We start from the raw sequence: 17,500 nt of genomic DNA on the forward strand, positions 1-17,500 counted from the left end.
CCTTATCGACATGATTCAATGTAACAGATGCTATTTACAATACATAGGAGAAACTAAACGACGTTAAAAAGACCGTTTTAATGAACACCGCCGCACTTTAGATAACGCTAACACCAAATCCAAACCCACGGCAGTCGCAGAACATTTCCTCTAATCTCCCCACAACATTTCTAAGGACATGCAATTAATTCCTATCGAAAAACTATTTCCAACACTGAGACTAAATCGGTAAGGCCACGGAAACTTTTTTAATTTTAAAATGCAGGACAATTGATCCCAACGAAATTAGACGGTCGAGGTTTTACAAATCTGACTTCGATTCACGTCCATGCATTTTAGAAAGCGGAATTTTAGATGAAATCGAATTTTCTCGGCGTTACATCGATAATTACTTCGTTTTCTTTCAAAGCAACAATGTAAACTTGTAATCTTACCAAGTAATTGCTTTTCCAAGCATCGACTTGTGGTCAATGAACGTCTAAGTCAACGAAAAATATTTCCATTCGAAATAAAAACGTCTCTGAAAACACTCTCCTTGCAGTTTTGACCACTGACAAATCAGCAGACCCCTGTCGCCTTTGTTAGCATTCGGCGGCGTAAGAGTTAAGTGGAGTTAACGACGTTTTAAACGAATAATAGAGAAGAAGTCAGAAAAATATCACGACAAACCTTACATTCCTCTTTTGCTCGACACTCGGCAGTGAGACGGGTTCCCGCGCTTATTTCCCGCACGTCTGCCTCGATTCTAAGAAAAACCGAAGAAGATCTGGGCTGAGTCCCGATTCTCGAAGGAAATCCACTAATTGCGGGAATTATCCCGCACATTCTGCAGTTGCCTTCGTCTGTTTGTTAATGATGTTCCTTTCAGCGTTTCTTTGTGTTCTAATTCCGCTGTTATCAGCTTTTGCTTTTGTAAAGACTTTCTCGGTCTTCGAACGCGCAAACGTTGAACTTGGTTTCCACCATTACGCAGAGAAAGCCGACCCTGACACCATTTTCAAAATGCCAGCTAATGCTGTTGTTAACTTAGGTTATGGCATGGTTGGATTGTACTGGCTGCGAAGAGCAAACAAGCAAAGACACAAATTGAAAGATGAAGCTTTCTTTTTTTACGTGTTTGCTTGGATGTCCCTATTTTATGGATTTGTTCAATTCGGACGAATCGTTACTCAAACTCGCTCATTTGCGATCTTGGATCAATGGTTTACCCTGCCATTTTTTGCTTGGATCGTCTGCTGGAACGAGTTCATGTATCGAGGATATTGGCAAACCCCTCGTTTCCTGTCTATAATGCGTATTTCTGTGTTGAGTTATTTCGCGGTTTTATTTCACGATTTTGCCTTTGAAGCCGTACTCGGGCTTCACATCTTAACTGGTGTGGTATATTCTCTCCGAACACAATTCAAACCCGATCTTGGAACTCATAAGTCGTGTGTTTTCCTCTATCTTGCACTTATCTCTTGCGCTGGATTTGTTGTCTTAAAACTCTCTGATCACTATTTGGCTCGTTACTCGTTGTTCCAAACACTCACTGGACATTTTTGGTCCAAAGTTTGTGATGTTACACAAATTCACTTTGCTGCAAGTTTCTTTAACAATTTAGGAGCTCAAGGTATTAAGGAGAAAAACTAATTTAACCCAGGATATTGTATAATTTCTTTGGTTATTACTGAGATGTTTGCACACTGATTAGTCAAAGATAACAAAGCTAATAATTTATGCATATAGGTTAAGTGCAAAATGAAGCAGTTAACAACAAAGAACATCGGCTTTTACACGAATGGAGTCTGCATGAGTCTTTTTTAAGCATTTCAAAAATCAAACTCGAGCTCCCCTCTGCATTTCTTGAATACTCTGAAGAGCTTACAAAGGTTTATGGAATTGATTCGTATCATAAGAATCAATCCCATAACCCACAAGACAATTACTATTATTATACATTGTAGTCACCATCTGTCTTCTCATTGGCTAAAAGCCTACAGTTAATTCTGGGAAACAGCACAACCTACAGATTATTCACTAATATGTAGGTTGCACGCACAATGCATGATTTCCAAGAGCAATGTGTTTGAAAATAAACTGTGATCACTGCGATAATGCGTTTGTCGTTATTTTCTTCAAAACAAATACCGGTAATATAACAATAATAATTATTATTAGATTCGGTTTTTGTGATATCCGGAATAATCAAGGTCTCGGTTAGTGTTATCAGCCTCAGCCTTCAGCTTCGGCTGATAACACTTACCTCAACCTTGATTATTCCGGGTATTACAAAAACCTCATCCAATAAGTGTTTATTATTGAGGAAAGATCTTAAATGGAGAAAACAAAAATTGCCAATCCAATGCTACTATAATGGATGAATTTTTTTTAGGGAGGAAGCTGAGGTGGGAATAGTAACTGATTAAACATGCAGAAAACAAATAAAATTTGTCAGTTTTATTACTTTTTATAACCCACCACATCAAATAGTACTGTAATGCAAATAGTCTGAAAGTGTACTAGTATGCACACATAGTGCATCCATCATGCCTACCACCGGTATTTTCAATAACTTATGACGCACAATAATGAAAAGCCCAAATAATCACTTTCATGTAAGATGACCTGCGACTCAGCTTCTGGAATTACTTACAAATTACATAGAAATAGGTCTCGAAAAGTAAGAAGTAAACATTTAAGAAATAGAAAACATGTACCGTGTTTCTATCGAGTTATAGAAACACGAGTGAAAGTTTGGGAGAACGAGAAATGCTGTGGGAATATGAGCCACAGGCAAGTGTTTTCACAGCTTTTTCGAGTTCTCCCAAACAACGCGACGAGAAAAAGGAAAACAACTTGTTAACTCTAATTATCAAAATGTAAATTCTCTTTGCTCACGCCATCACTACGTCAACAGCTCATGCTAGTTCTGTCTCCATCGAGTTATAGAAACACGATTTTTAACCAATCAGCGCACATATTTTCTTAGGACTGTTTTCTAATCAAGTATGTAAATTGGTCAAAATCTTGGGTTGCAATCATTCTCACCAAACTTGGATATTATTTTAACAGCCACAGTTATGGAATGGACACTGCTTCAACATTTGGTAAATTTGGCCAGTATGCAAAAAAATTCTAACAAGATATTTCATTTAATATATCAAGCTTGCAGATGCTAAAATTCCCAAGTGACTACCCTAAAAAAGGCTCACATTGGTGGTCCGGGAATGAGTGGTGAAGCCACTGCCGCTTAATTACCCGCTCATTTCTCGTGGCTTTGCCACTCGTTCCACAGTGCCCAGTAGAGCCTAAATGCAGGCTACCAAGTGACTGAAGTTTTGCTAATTACTGCAAGTAATAATCAATGGGGAATATGGTGAATCATAAAATCAATGTCCTTACATTCCACGATTGTTAAATAATAACTTCTTTCACGGCCACTTTTGGGAAGGTCCCCTACTATTTTTGAGAGGAAAGACAATGTGATGAGCCAAAAGGAGGATAAATAATTTACTGGTTCATACAAAAACAAACATTTAGGGCTCCTTCCATAAGATAAAGGGTGTTTTCTACAAAAAATATATTGAAAATTATTTAACAGAGCATCACAAAAAAGGTCCAAAAATATTAATTAAATACTGATTTAATCAAGTTACTACTATCTCGGAGGGGGGGCTCACATATAAAAAGGACAGGGAGGCTTGTCGTACCTTTTAGGAAATAAAGTGGTTTTGGTACCTCTTAGGGTGTTCAGCCTTAAAAGGTCCACAGCGGAAGCTTTAGCAGTACCTTTTAGGGTACCGAGCCGAAAGATCATGAAAGGAGACATTTGATAATTACCGGTGACTACTTTTTTAATTTTGTGTAATTAAAACCCATAATTTGATACCTCTTAGGGGTGAAAAAATTTTCATGCCACGCCCACAAGACAGGATCTTGGTATCTCTTGGGGGTTCTTTTCAAATTTTTCGACAAGCATCCCCGTCCTTTTTATATGGGAGTCTCCACCCCCCCCCCCCCCCCACCCCCCTGGCTATTATCTTCATACTGAAAATAATAAATATTATAAATATTAATTCCTAAAGTTGTTCTGCACTTAAAGTAGAAACAGACGAAAGAGATGCTTCATCACACGTAACAGAGTTGTAACTCAATTCTAGAGTAACATTAGTGTTCCTGAGAAGTTCTGTCATCTTCTCTGCAAACTTGTCTCTTACTCGACTAAACTCCATAATGCTTTCAGGCTCCTCACTAATCCAAAAATTGCTGAACTCAAAAAACAGGTAACCTAATATAAATCAAAAAATCAAGTTAAACAGAGGCTCCTTAATAAGTGTTATTTATATTATTTCTGCTGTATCTGTTGATTTGGTTTGCAAGGGATTGTACTTCAACAGTGATCAATAAACGTTCATTTAATTTACTATCCATTGTTGGTTCAGAGTCTTTCTTTCTGGAAGCAATGTTCTTTCTTTTGCAAAACTCTTTATCCATAAATTTGCATTAATTTTGCAAATTCCTTTTCACAGAGTTTGTAAATTTAACAAAGATATACTCACAATAAACCTGATGAAAATCAGCAACTCTAGGTCTATCCTGTTTAGAGTTGTAAAAGTGGTTCCTGAGAATCCCTTTGTTGAGAAGCTGTAAAGCTAATGCAGTGATGTTGATACCTGCGATGGCATATGAAAACCTATAAAAAAAATAAGAACATTTAAAGAAATAAATAACAAACACTGACAAATGAAAAACTAAAAAAATACTGACTTGGACAACCGTGTAATGGCTAAGAGAAAGATGGAAAGGTGCACAAGAAAAAATGGTGGCTAATGTCTAGTAGCTAGTTAGAATGTGAGTGAGACACATAATAGTGTCAAGAGTTCTGCATGAATTTTGACAATGGTGAGCAGCATGCAAATCACATGTGAATCCCATGGGAGATGGGATGGTGGAGTGGTAAGAGCACTCACCTTCAACTACCGGTAATAATCATTATTTTCATGTGGCAAACAGAACAGCATTTTCCAGTTGGTTGCTCAAAAAAAAAATAACATCAACAAGTTGTGCCCCAAAGTATATGTTCACAGCAATTGCACCAGAAGAGAAATGAACCAATGGGAAATGATTTTTCAGTTGATCTGGAATTCCGGAACATTTGGATCACTTTGTGAGGTATGCCTGAATTTAGGAATTTTTTTCCAGAACATTTCTGTTCGATTCTTTTATTAGTAAGTTACCCAGTTCTTCAGTTTTTCAAAATTTGTGACGAGTACCCCGCGTTATTAAAGCACCAAAGGTACTCTCGGGTAAAATTAATGTGTTTTGGTGTAGCTATTTGCTTTGTTTGCAAGAACTTTTGTGCTTCACATTTATTTACAATCATTTACTAAATTTTTATAACCAATTATTATAGTAAAAAAACTGTACAACCCAGCTCACCAGAAATGAGGGTGATGAGAATGGGATAAAACTTTTCTTGCTGCTGCAGTGTGTTTTGATGCAAAAAATCTAAAAAAAGGCAAACAAACAAAAATTACGGGTAGGTCAAATAAACTACACTATCAGTTCACAACTTGCATCTAAAAATTAATTATTTAGAAAATAACTTTGTTAAAAAAAACAATATTGTAAGGAAAGTTTTGAAAGCAGCAACAGTCTGTACTTACTGTAAGTTATCAAGGGCAAGCACACCTGAAAACAAAAATACCTAATATTAAATTCCCGACAAAATAAAATGGCCTAAGAAATCTTCATGAACAGCCAAGATTAGTCAGCTAGCAGAACTAGGGATTTGCCACCTTTAATAGGAATTATTAGCTTTAACTTTGTTTATTTTAAAAGAGTAACAAGTTAAGCATAAAATTTTTTAGTTTTCTAACATGGTGCACCTGGTCCAATTATTACAAGACACAAACAAAGATAGAACAAGGACCATGACACTGAGAACTCTCACGCCTTCCATTTGTGAACAGCATGTGTGTGAGTTATTGACTATCCTACACTATAGGTTGGGCTCTGTGATTTTATTGAAAAGACTAGAGGGTCTAAGCATTTTGCCAGTGGAATTTCAAAGAAAGCATCTAAGTAGACTCCAGTTATTTCAAGAACTTACATGTACGTGTTGGTAGTGATCACAGTGTTAAACCCACACAAACCTCCTATTTAAACTATTTAAACACTCAGGAAGAAACACAAATATTTATTCTTGCATGAATTCTATGCATATGAACTGAATAATAATTAAGTCTGCAAATTCTCTTTTTTTGTATCTTGGTTTATCTTACCCCTACAGCATTTAAATGCCTAACTTACCCATTCCTCTGAAGTCTGTCTGAGGATCTGTTCCTTGAAAACCAATATCTCCCCACTGTTTGGAAATTCTCTCCTTCAATTCAGTGTTTGGCATCATCAACTTCCACAACTTGAAAAAAGACCATAAAGTTATCAGTGAAAATACAGTAAAAATAATGGTATGTAAGATTTAATAACACTTATTAGTAATTATTTTATAAGGCCAAGTCATATATGAGAAGTATACACAAGATCATTATAAACATGGAAATAGACCATTTTATAGTTATGTGCTCAGTTACCAGGCCTTTGAGTAAAAGCGAGCCTGGAGTTTATCTTATTTTAATACAAACCTCACTGCTTTTCTTATGTAAAGAGGAACTCGTTAGCATTACAAAAACATGATTTACATAAGAAAAGCAATGAGGTTTGTATCAAAGCAAGGTCAACTCCAGCCTCACTTTTATTCAAAAACCTGGTAACTAAGCACAGAACTGTTAATGGTCTATTCTGTTTTCAATTGAAACTTAAACACTTAAGGACGTTCGCACAAAAATTTTCTTACATTGATTTTTTTGTGCTAATTTTACCATTGAAAGATGATGAGTGATAATCAGTGATGTCAGAAATGTAAAAGAAATGGGGGGTCACCAACTTCGTTTTGGAGAGAACTTGCCTGGAACATCACCCTAAATTTGAAAAAATCCGGCTTCTTTAGCGAATGAGGCCACAGTGTCTGTAAGCCCAAAAATATTGTAATTACATTTTTGAAGTGAAATGTTCTCTACCAAACTTTGTTTAAGTGGACCCATCAAGTGAATTTAGTTAACTGTTGAGGTCCCTTAAAGAACAAGTTCGCATTTAGAGACCATTGTTTCATGTGCTTTGCAGCCGCAAGAAGGCAGGATTCCATGTCCGGAGGACAGAAATCTTGAAATTTGTTTAACTTCCCACATAGATTTTTTGTTCATTTTTGGACAATGTGGAGATAATTGTAAATAAAACCTGTTCCTGAAAAGAAAAGTAGGGGTCACCAAACATCCAAGATCATTAAATCCAAGCAAAGCTATAGCAATGGCCATCTGCCCTATCATTGTTCATTTTAGTACTTAGCGTGTGCGCTCGATGCATGACGTGGCATGTGAATTTGAGTGCGCTGTAAGGATGTGCAGTAGCAATGGGCACGAACGTCCTTAAGTGAAATTACTCGAGGTGCTTTAAAAAGAAATGACATAGTTCACAACCCACACCTAACAGAAGATTTGTGTAGTTGTTTTTACAGTGTACTTTCAGATTACACTAATCATGTGTGACAAATAAAGCATATGTGCATGACTGACAGAAGCCAGGTTGGTGTGCTTAATATTATAAATTAATATTATTTGTTTTTTCCTCGTTTTGGATTAAATCAAGGCTGCGAATAGTGGTTCAACAAACCGACAATCCAACTGGGCCACGCAAATCATGTCAAATTCAATTATAGTTATTAGTCAGCCTAAGAGGAAACCATAACAAAATTTCATTGACAAAATGAATCTGACAATAACTTAACCTAGGGCACGTACAAAACACAGGTCATTGTTTTACCAATACAGAAACTACCCTAACCGTTCACAAATGCTAACTTTGGGCCTCAAAACGTTTGTTTAGGCCTAATTAAGCCTAAGGTTAGCTTTCATGGATGTTTAGGATCCTTTCTGTATTGGTAAAACAATGACCTGTGACCTGGACCTGCAACCTGTGAGTGACCTGTGTTTTGTACCTGCCACCTAACCTTAACACAGCCAAAATTTACAGAAATTAAGACTTGCTTTTTTGATGATATCCAATATTAGTCTAAGACTGTTTTCAGCTTTTGTAATTTAGTTTCAAAAAATCCAGGAATGGGTTGACCAGCCAAACTGGTCAGCAGTACTCAACATTCTATGCACCAGACCCCAGCTGTTCAAACGATGGATAGCACTTATCCACCGGACAAATCACTACCCAGTGAATAAGTCATAGCAAAACCAAGAACAAAGCCTATCTAATCGGACTTTTGGTTAGCCTCTTTCTGGGTATTTGATTACACAACAAAATGCCATTAAAAATCAATTATAATATTAATAAATCAATAATGCATTGTATTAATTAGTAGTAACTTAGAGTAGTAGAAATTTTTATTAACCTTAAAACCTTCTAGTTTGGGTTAGGGTTAGGGTTAACCCTACTAATGTGGAGACACATTATGAAACAAATAGTCTCTGTAGCCTAGCCATTGTCTCTTGTGTCCAGAGAGAAAAACATCCTTTGACACTTAACAACATGAAGCAAGAAGAGCAATGTGGTTATTAAAACCCATACTTGCATGAGTCTTTCCTCATGAGAAGGATCATTTGATGAATATGACTCTTCTCTCAGTTTCTCTACTTCACAGCAGAGGTCTGAATAACCACATATCTGCTTCAGGCAAATAACCATGGAATCAGCAAACCTGAAATGAAAGGGCAGATTAAAAATTCATGTTTGCAATTTTGGAAAAAAACAATGTACATGTAACATGTTTGGAAGATGTTTCAAAGACTAAGCATTCTGACTTCACTACAACAAGACTTCAATGTGAAACAGTTTATCAAGGATACATGAGTCAATCCACTGCTCAACATGACATAAGCTAGGATTCTATACAATGCATTAACATTACACTAAGCTAACTTATACAAGCATTAAATTAACACGAATTGTGCCACGCCTGATTATTATTATTGGTCTCATACCACTGAACCAATGCTGGGAACAGTATACTTAGCCCAATAAATTCAAATGTGATTTATTGCATGATTAGAGGATGGTTGACCAAGGAAGAGAAGTGAATTACTGTAAGTTGACTTGTCCTGTGTGGTCCTTTGTTTCCCATAAGAACCTGGCCTTTACACCAACCTTGCTTCTTATCACTTTTAAAGCACCATATGTTCACTATAAAATAGCACTATATGTTCTTGTTTACTTAATGTATGTAGTATTGCCTTGCAGGATCATTTTAATTGATTAATACTAAGTCTTAGCAAGTTAGATAAAGAATTTATTATTTGTGAAAGTGTAGTAACACAAATTATATTGTGTTTTCTTCATTTTTTTCTATACATGTATTTCTTGACTATGACAAGTTCTTAATGCAAGTTATTCTTCTTACCCAGTTTCTTGCGCTCTGTTTATGTTCTTCAAGGTGATTATTAATGCAACTGCATCTTGAATATTAACACCAGCTCTATCCACAAGCTCTCTAAGTTCCTGTTAAAACCACATTTCACAAGTTAAGTTCTTTGTTTAAAACCAATTTTACACGAAACCAAAAACTTAAGATATCCTTCCCTTTCAAAGGAAAAAGCTGTATTTACAATACTTGTCTAACCTTTTTTCTGGACTGCCTCAATGATTTTTCTGAAGAAAAGAATTATACAGACATAACAAATTATTTCATGGTTTGAATAAGTACCAACACTGAGACAATTTGTTGGCTACTTGTTCCCAGCAAACTGAAATAATCAACCCTTTGAGACCCAAACCGGCCTGAACCGGACTTTACTCAGGTTAAATGCGGGTAAAGGAAGATTCTTTCAAACTTAAATTTTATTGAAACCCCTGATAATGATAACAATGGTAAAACTATTATAATTATTTTAAAAAATTTGAAGAACCTCAAAATTTTCACTTTAACTCTTTCTACCCCGTGAGGTTCCCCATTGATGAGTAAAATCGTCTGGCGTTAGACAGAGTAAAATCTATAAGTGGCACTCTTGGGAGTAAAAGGGTTAAAGTGCTACAGTAACTGTGATCATAAAATTCACTTTCCTTTTTCCTTCAGATTTTGAAAGCGTGTTTGCTTGACACCTGACTGGCAATTTTTTGAGCTTCGAAGTTTATCCAAAGGCCGTTTGCTTTAAGTACAAGTTTTGGGTTTCATGGTCTGACATTATTCGCGTTCACGACTGACTGATTGGACCTCAGAGGGTTGGATTAAGGATAAGATGACGTCAAAGACTCACTAGCTTAAAATTGCTTAAAAGTCTGAAAACTCGAAACTCCCATGCTGCATATTGATTTAGGCACCTGCACACGCATTGCATTTTTAAACTAGCGAGTTTTTGACGTCATCTTATCCTCGATCCAGCTCTCTCAAGATTTTGAAGAAAGTAATGGCGGATCATTAATTAGAAAAATTCCTCTCAAAATAAACAGGTGTCTTTTAAATGAAGGCTAAAACTTCGGTCACTTGGTGTTCAGTTAACATAGTTTTGAAATACAAAGAAAAAGTAGAATTGCTTTTTGCTCATAGTAGCTCTTTAACCCATTGACTTCTGGGAGTGAGACTCGGCAGATTTACTGTGCCTAACGCCAGACGATTTGACTCGTCAACTGGGGGCATCCTAGGTCGCATGAAGAGTGAATGGGTTACCGTTATCAGTCAAAAACTACCGGACAGGTATGTCCCCTCCATCAATTAGTTTTTCAGTGAGTGATTAAGCAAGATAAAATTTACTAATAATATCGGTCATAATAATAAAATTATTATGGCACATTTCAATAAAATCAGAAAACGAAATGATACTGTATCTGAACTGTAGATATGAAATTAAGTTATAGGCCACTTGGGAAAATACCATAATAATCTTTGTCTGTCCCCCCAAATTTTGCATAAGCATTGTTTTCAGTTTGCCTTGGGACTTAAAATGGTCCCAAGAGAAAACAAAAACAATGCTCATTCAAAATTTGGGGGGACAAACAAAGAGTATTATGGGATTTCCAAAGCAGGCTATGCTATGATCTTCACAGTTATGGACGCAATTTTCACAATTGGGTAGAGAAGCCTGAAAAATTCAGGACTTCACAACCTTCTCTGGAGCAGATAATTCAAAAACAGTAATATTATTTTTATCCTTGTCAGTCGGCTAACAATGACATGATTATAAATGAACTGGAATTAGAATAACATTTGTATTGTGTCACTCTTAAGAGGGAAAGGATTAAAGGAAAAGCTCTGGTGATTTCTTTTGAACTTTGTACAATGTAAATTAAGACCAACGTTTCATTCATATATTTTGTCACTTTCAATACTGTACTTCTTTTCAGTCTATTGTCACTTTGACACTAGGCAATCTTGGTTAGGGGCTGTAAACAAATTTTGAGGGCTTCTTAGTACCAGATACAATTTCCAAGGACTTTAAAGGCATCAACCAATGTCAATCTCTATATTAAACACACTGTCAACTAACTTTTAGCATGCCACAAGTTGTACACTAATTTAGGACCACATATTAACATTAATTATTATTTTGACATTCACATAGTATTATTAAGGTGCTAATAATTAATATACAATCATGAAAAAATTACTCCATTCTGATTGGCTAAGATAAAATTATGCAGTTTTGAGGTAACATATGCATGATGCAGAAATGAATGAAATGATATGTGAAATGAATCATAAATGTCTATTAACATGAAATCAAGTGAAGCTATGATCCTTCCAGTTATGAACACAATTTTAGAAATTGTATACAGAAACCTGAAAAATTCAGGACTTCAACGGGGTTTGAAGCCATGACGTTATGATGCTGGTGCGACGCTCTAAACAATAATTATTGAACTTGACATCTTGAATTTTTCAGGCTCCTCTATACATTGCTAAAATTGCTTCCATAACTGCAAGGATCATAGCTTCACTTGATAGTGCAGAAAATTGGTAATTCAGTACAAAAAGAAGTAATAAACCAAGCCTTCTGATTGGTCAATGAGCAAACCAAGTCAGAGGTAGCCAATCAAATTTCTGCATGATTGCATGATACGCGTGCGTTGCTTTTGCTTACTATCTCAAATTTTTTCATGTATATTTTTAAATAAGTAATCACACGATTTTTCTCGTACAATTTGGAATATATAAGCACTTGAAAAAAATTTTCAAAAGACTACCAATTGCACTCGCCAATTTTGTTTGTCTTTGAAAAATAATTTACTCATGCTTATTTATTCCAAACTCCACTCAAAATCATGTTATTACCCTTGTAAATTGCAGGCACCTACTTCAATCACTTCTTTTATGAATGACTAGGAATAACATGAGAATTGAGAAGAATCATTAGCCCCTTTCACCCCTGAAGCAACCCCCATTGATGCGTACAATCGTCTTGAATGACATTGTTGACAGAGTAAAATCTGCTTACAAGTGTCACTCTTAAGCCGCGGCTACACGAGCGATTTTTGTCTTGTGCCGGTAATGCGATTTTTTCAGATTTTGTCGTGTTGCCTGCGTGCCAGGGTGGCTACACTTGTGACAAATTTTGGCGACAAATTGAAGGCCGCGCGAATCGCATACTTCAAGAGACCTGGGCACTATAAAACGACATTTCTACTTTAATTTCATTGGCTAAATACTCTTTAGTTGTGTCGCAAGCGCGGGCAAAAAGATGCAGGGTGGCTACAGTGGCAACTATCTCTGCAATTTTGTTGCAAAAGTTTCAACTCTGGCGACTTTTTTCTTGTGTCGCCAGTTCAAGGGTGGCTACACGTGTGATTTTCAGCTCGCCCTGGCAACGTGACAAAGTTTGAAAAAATCCCATCACCAGCGCGAGCAAAAAATTGCTCGTGTAGCCGCGGCTTTTGAGAAGAAAAGATTAAATGGATTAAACAGCTTCTCTGCAAAAAGGAACAACAGCCCTGCAAGCTTACCAACTTGAGCAGTCCTTGGTGCTCCGCACTTTCTCTTGTAGCAGATTCTCTGTAGCTCACACTGACCAGTTGATAAATGAAGCAGAAGCTTGACCAGTCGCCGATACCAAAAGAAAAAAGAAAGATACTCCCAAAATTCTGCCATTATTTCTTCACTTCCTTTGTTCTGTTAAACATAGTGTAAGAAATATTCACCATTACAAGTTAAGGTTATTTTTTTTACCTGAAATCATTTTTACCCAAAACATAAACAGACAACAATATTATACATTGTACCCTCCATGATAAGGAAAACAGCAAAGTGTACCCAATTAATCTGTTTACAAAGTCACATTAAAATTTTGTGTCTTCCAAGCTCAACAGAAGATGTTGTTAGGAGTTAATTATACTCCATTAATATTAATTTTGATTAGACACTAAATCACCGATCAAAATATCTCAAGACATCAATGGATACATTTTAAAGTGAGCTATTAAGATCCTTCAATTGTAGATGTCAACTAAAAATCACCACCATCTACATGTAAACTGTAAGACAATGTAGGACCCTTATATTTTAATTTCCATCTAACATCAATTACCACAACAGATCCAAACAATTGTGTAAATTTTGTTGTTCCTTGTACATATACTACTGTTAGATTCAAACTTAATTATAGAATGTATTTTAGAGAATCTATATACGATATAGTATTCTAATTGACCAACTTTTAACGTTACAACAATATTATGATCACCGCCTCGCTCAACATAAAACGTAACCTTGTAAATCTTGTATCTTACTGAAACAGCTCCTATGTAACATTTTATAAAACGTAGGTGAAAAAAATAATAACATCTGTCTTTGCATTACCATTACTGAAACCTTGAGAACCAGCAAAATTACGTATAAAATGAAGAAAACTGTCCCAGCAGGAAGATCGTAGGATAAAGAACGGATTTACTCAAGTGTGACTGAATGAATCCTGCAATAATTCTGTGAACCAAAAGTGACTTTATGAAAAGGCCCACTCATAAATTGGTTTGGATGGGTGTGACATTCAAAATTATTCATGGCTCGTCCCGAAACAAAATCAGGGATATTAGACAACTGTTTATCGGAAAACCACGGTCGAATGCCTACGGATGAGAGGCGGGTAAATTTCAGTGTAGGTAAGTCTTAATAACTTATGCAACTCATGACGGACAACAGATGGCCAACGTTAATGCATAAAAGAAATTTGGTAATACTAATAGCCTTCAGTAAACGCGAAACGAACCGTTCAGAAATGCTTTAAGCCAAAATTTGTCACCTGTCATTCCTGTGTTGTAGGACCAGGGTGTCTGAGACAGGAAAAGGCTTGGTCTGGAGCGTTTGGTAAACAGATTAGTAGGAACTATTTTTAAAAGAATGAAGCAAAACTTACTCTCTCTCTGACGTAAATCGTTTCCTGATTACTCAACGCGGTTTGCACAAACGCCTTTGAATTTCCCCACTGATCTTTTCCAGTTCTTCCATAATCAGCTTGTGATTATATGAAGAACTAACTGTTGCTGTGTGCGACGACTCGTGTAGACTTACATAACATGATACACAAACTGTCGTGTGATAGGAGGATAGACGAGATTGGACAGTAGTACGGACTACGGACTGCGGACCACGGACTGGTATAAGTCACGTACTTAAGCATACGGACTACAGACTGGGTTTAAAATACTGACTACGGTATAAAATTGGAACTAGGGTATCAAATGCGTACTAAGGATTAAAAACAAGGTAATACCCGAATACCATAATACCTGAAAAGACTGCACAAAATTTAATTGTGATTCGGCCTCGCCAAAATATCTTAACAGCTCAAGCGTTCGATTTTGTCACCTTAACATTCCATTCTTAAAATTAAAATTTAAATTGTGCAGATAAGTGCGAAGATCACTTCTATCTTTCGTCTACAACCCGCATTTCAAATATACATTTCTTTCAATGGTGAGATTACGAAACTACGAAAGGAACGTCTCGATCGGAGCAGTTTATGGAATGCAGTCTCCGAAATGAACCATCCCACCTGCAGAAATGTATATTTGCTGCCGCGCTAGCGAGCCTGGATCGAGCGAGCATGGCAGCAGACATAGGGCGTTTTCCATTTACCAAGAAATTCCGGAAATTCGGTTGGGATGTAAATGGAACACACGTTTTTGGTTCGTTCCACTGGAAAATTTCCGGAATAAACGGAACTTCTGAAAAGGTAGTCCTGTTTTCCCCGTTGGAAACTTTCCGATGGAAATGTGTGTTCCATTTACAACTTTTGAAAGGTCTTACCACTTCCAGGCTATTCACGGCCACATTTTTAAATTTTGGCGCGTAAAATCGCAATCACTGGGCGGCGAACGGACCTGAGTTAAATGGAACACGTTTTTCACCTGATGGAAATTGAAATTTCCACCGAAATTTCCGGAAATTTTTTGTAAATGGAAAACGCCCTATAATAGACTTGTTTCCATACCTCAAAGTGCCCTTGGACGTGAGGTGCCTAAATCACTGGAATCGGTCAGTGCTGAAAAAGCCCAAAGCCCTTAGAAATGCTAACCTTAGGCCTAAAACGATATTTAGGCTTAAGTGTTAGCATTTCTTAAAGGGTTTGAGCTTTTTCAACACTGACCGATTCCAGTGATTTAATTTCATTCCCAGGCACCTCAAGTCCAAGGGCACTTTGAGATATGGAAACAAGTCTTTACCAATCTGTACATCCTAACCACAATGCATCTGGATTTCCTACCGAAATGCCTTGCACGCCCATACGGCTACGTAATGACAACACGGGTTAGTGAAACTGCGTTTTTTTTGTCTTGCGATGAATTTCTCTTTTATGTTATTGTCATGAAGCCGTTTGATGTTCTTCAAATTCTTATCTCCAATATCAATAGATCAAACAAAAACAACACAACGTTCTATCATTCACAAATTGTTATTGTTGTTGTTGTTGTTGTTGCTGCCATATTTTTTCTTAACTTCTCGAAAAAAATATTGTCCAAATTAATTAATTTTATAAACAACTGGAATAATGATCAACAAACTTTGTAATCGAGAAATTATTGTTGTTGTTGTAGTTAAGAACCGATTTCATTGCTTATTTTTGATGACAAACTTCATGCATTATATCAGTTCAACAGAAATGGAAACCCTAAAGTCTTTGCACAACTCACTGACGAAGAAATCGACAAATTTCTCCTCGAAGCAGAATCATCACTGATATACAATAGAAAAAACAATATTGTCGAGATCAAACGGAGTTGATAATATAAATTGACCACCGCACAGGGATCCTAATTAAAAGCTGACGTTTCGAGCGTTAGCCCTTCGTCAGAGTGAAAACTCTTTTCCATTATCCACAAATTGTTGTTGTTGTTATATTTTCTTTTTTAACTTTTGGAAAAAAAATATATTGTCCAAATTAATTAAACGACTGGAATAATGATTAACGAACTTTGTCAAATTTTCCTGTTGTAAGTGGTTGCTGTTCATCAACACAATATTAACCTCAAAATTTAACGTTCAGTGATGTATAAATTAATATATTATTTTATTCAAACCAAGCAAAAAGCAGTAACAAGAATATCATTGCTACTACTGTTGAGTTGATATTTTGTACTGTCAGCTACTCGTGTTATTCACAATTGAAACAATTCATTTTTCATTCTGAAACAATTCAAGTATACCAAAAAAAAACTTGTGTGCTTTATTCAACTCCGACACTGTAGTTTCCCTTGCCAATTGTAATTGCTTATGTTCTGGTTACATACACGATTTTCAATAAAGTTGTTTTAACTGACACCTGGGCGGCACTTTTTTTACATATTGGGTACACTAGTATAAGTGATATTCAGTGATGCTTGTTCTAAAACTCATTAAGAATATTCATGATGGGAAAGCGAAAGAAATGTATTATTAATCAATACAGCCGAACCTCCGGTTGCGACCATCTCTCCTCGCCGACCACTTTACCAAAATAACTAAAGTTTCCAAACAAAATTACTATATTTGGAACCTCTTGTAAGCGACCACCTCTCGTTACAGGCGACCGCGACCACTTTTAGAGCTAACAGTTTGAAATTTTCTTTGTTTTTAGCTTCTGTAAGCTACCACTTGGCAGGTAATAGGGTGGAAATTGGATGATAAGGAGTTGCAACGTTATGATCACATTCCCTCAGCAGTACAAGAGAAGGAAATTACTCAATGGGAAGTACCGGGGCTTTCTTCTGGAAACTGTCCGTTTTCGTATGAATAAAACACTTAATTTTTTTTTTAAATGCACATACACTGTATTCTATCAGTCGTAAAAGAGACGACCTTAAATGTTTAATAATTACATAAATTAGAACTGGTTTCCTGATTGACTGTTCTCTCAAGAACTCAGTTTTCACTTGAACACCTCGGTACGATCGTACGACCAACCAACACTGGCGAGAAGAACGGACTCATCTGAGGTCTAGGTCTAGTGTTTTTATGCTTGTTAACATGTAAATCACGAGATAGACTATTGAT

General features: G+C 36.4%; 2 protein-coding genes and 1 long non-coding RNA gene across 4 annotated transcripts in view; 2 read left to right on the forward strand and 1 right to left on the reverse strand.

The window, feature by feature from the left end:
• Positions 1-825: 825 nt before the first annotated feature.
• On the forward strand, positions 826-1,781 carry LOC138014988 (transmembrane protein 187-like). Its single transcript, XM_068861881.1, has one exon. The coding sequence runs from the start codon at positions 853-855 to the stop codon at positions 1,630-1,632; it is 780 nt and encodes a 259-aa protein (XP_068717982.1). The 5' UTR covers positions 826-852; the 3' UTR covers positions 1,633-1,781.
• Positions 1,782-2,424: 643 nt separating this feature from the next.
• LOC138014987 (ELMO domain-containing protein 2-like) lies at positions 2,425-14,522 on the reverse strand. Of its 2 annotated transcripts, none has more exons than XM_068861880.1 (10): positions 14,385-14,522; positions 12,979-13,144; positions 9,665-9,693; positions 9,446-9,543; positions 8,617-8,746; positions 6,295-6,403; positions 5,649-5,673; positions 5,422-5,490; positions 4,542-4,675; positions 2,425-4,270 (listed from the first exon to the last, which is right to left on the reverse strand). In XM_068861880.1, exons 2-10 carry the CDS (start codon positions 13,121-13,123, stop codon positions 4,062-4,064), a joined length of 948 nt encoding a protein of 315 aa, XP_068717981.1. In that variant the 5' UTR covers positions 13,124-13,144; positions 14,385-14,522; the 3' UTR covers positions 2,425-4,061. The 2 variants fall into 2 exon arrangements, with proteins under 2 accessions (XP_068717981.1, XP_068717980.1); XM_068861879.1 differs by lacking the exon at positions 14,385-14,522 and adding an exon at positions 13,832-13,997.
• The window catches only part of LOC138014989 (uncharacterized), a 13,258-nt gene continuing 443 nt past the window's right edge, over positions 4,686-17,500 (forward strand). The window contains exons 1-3 of the long non-coding RNA XR_011125457.1: positions 4,686-5,154; positions 15,647-15,778; positions 17,085-17,500. The exon at positions 17,085-17,500 is cut by the window's right edge and continues 443 nt beyond it. This is a non-coding gene — a long non-coding RNA (uncharacterized lncRNA). The remainder of the gene's footprint in view (positions 5,155-15,646; positions 15,779-17,084) is intronic.

The sequence above is a fragment of the Montipora capricornis genome, chromosome 9 (genome assembly GCF_036669925.1).
Source record: "Montipora capricornis isolate CH-2021 chromosome 9, ASM3666992v2, whole genome shotgun sequence".
Taxonomy (NCBI): domain Eukaryota; kingdom Metazoa; phylum Cnidaria; class Anthozoa; order Scleractinia; family Acroporidae; genus Montipora; species Montipora capricornis.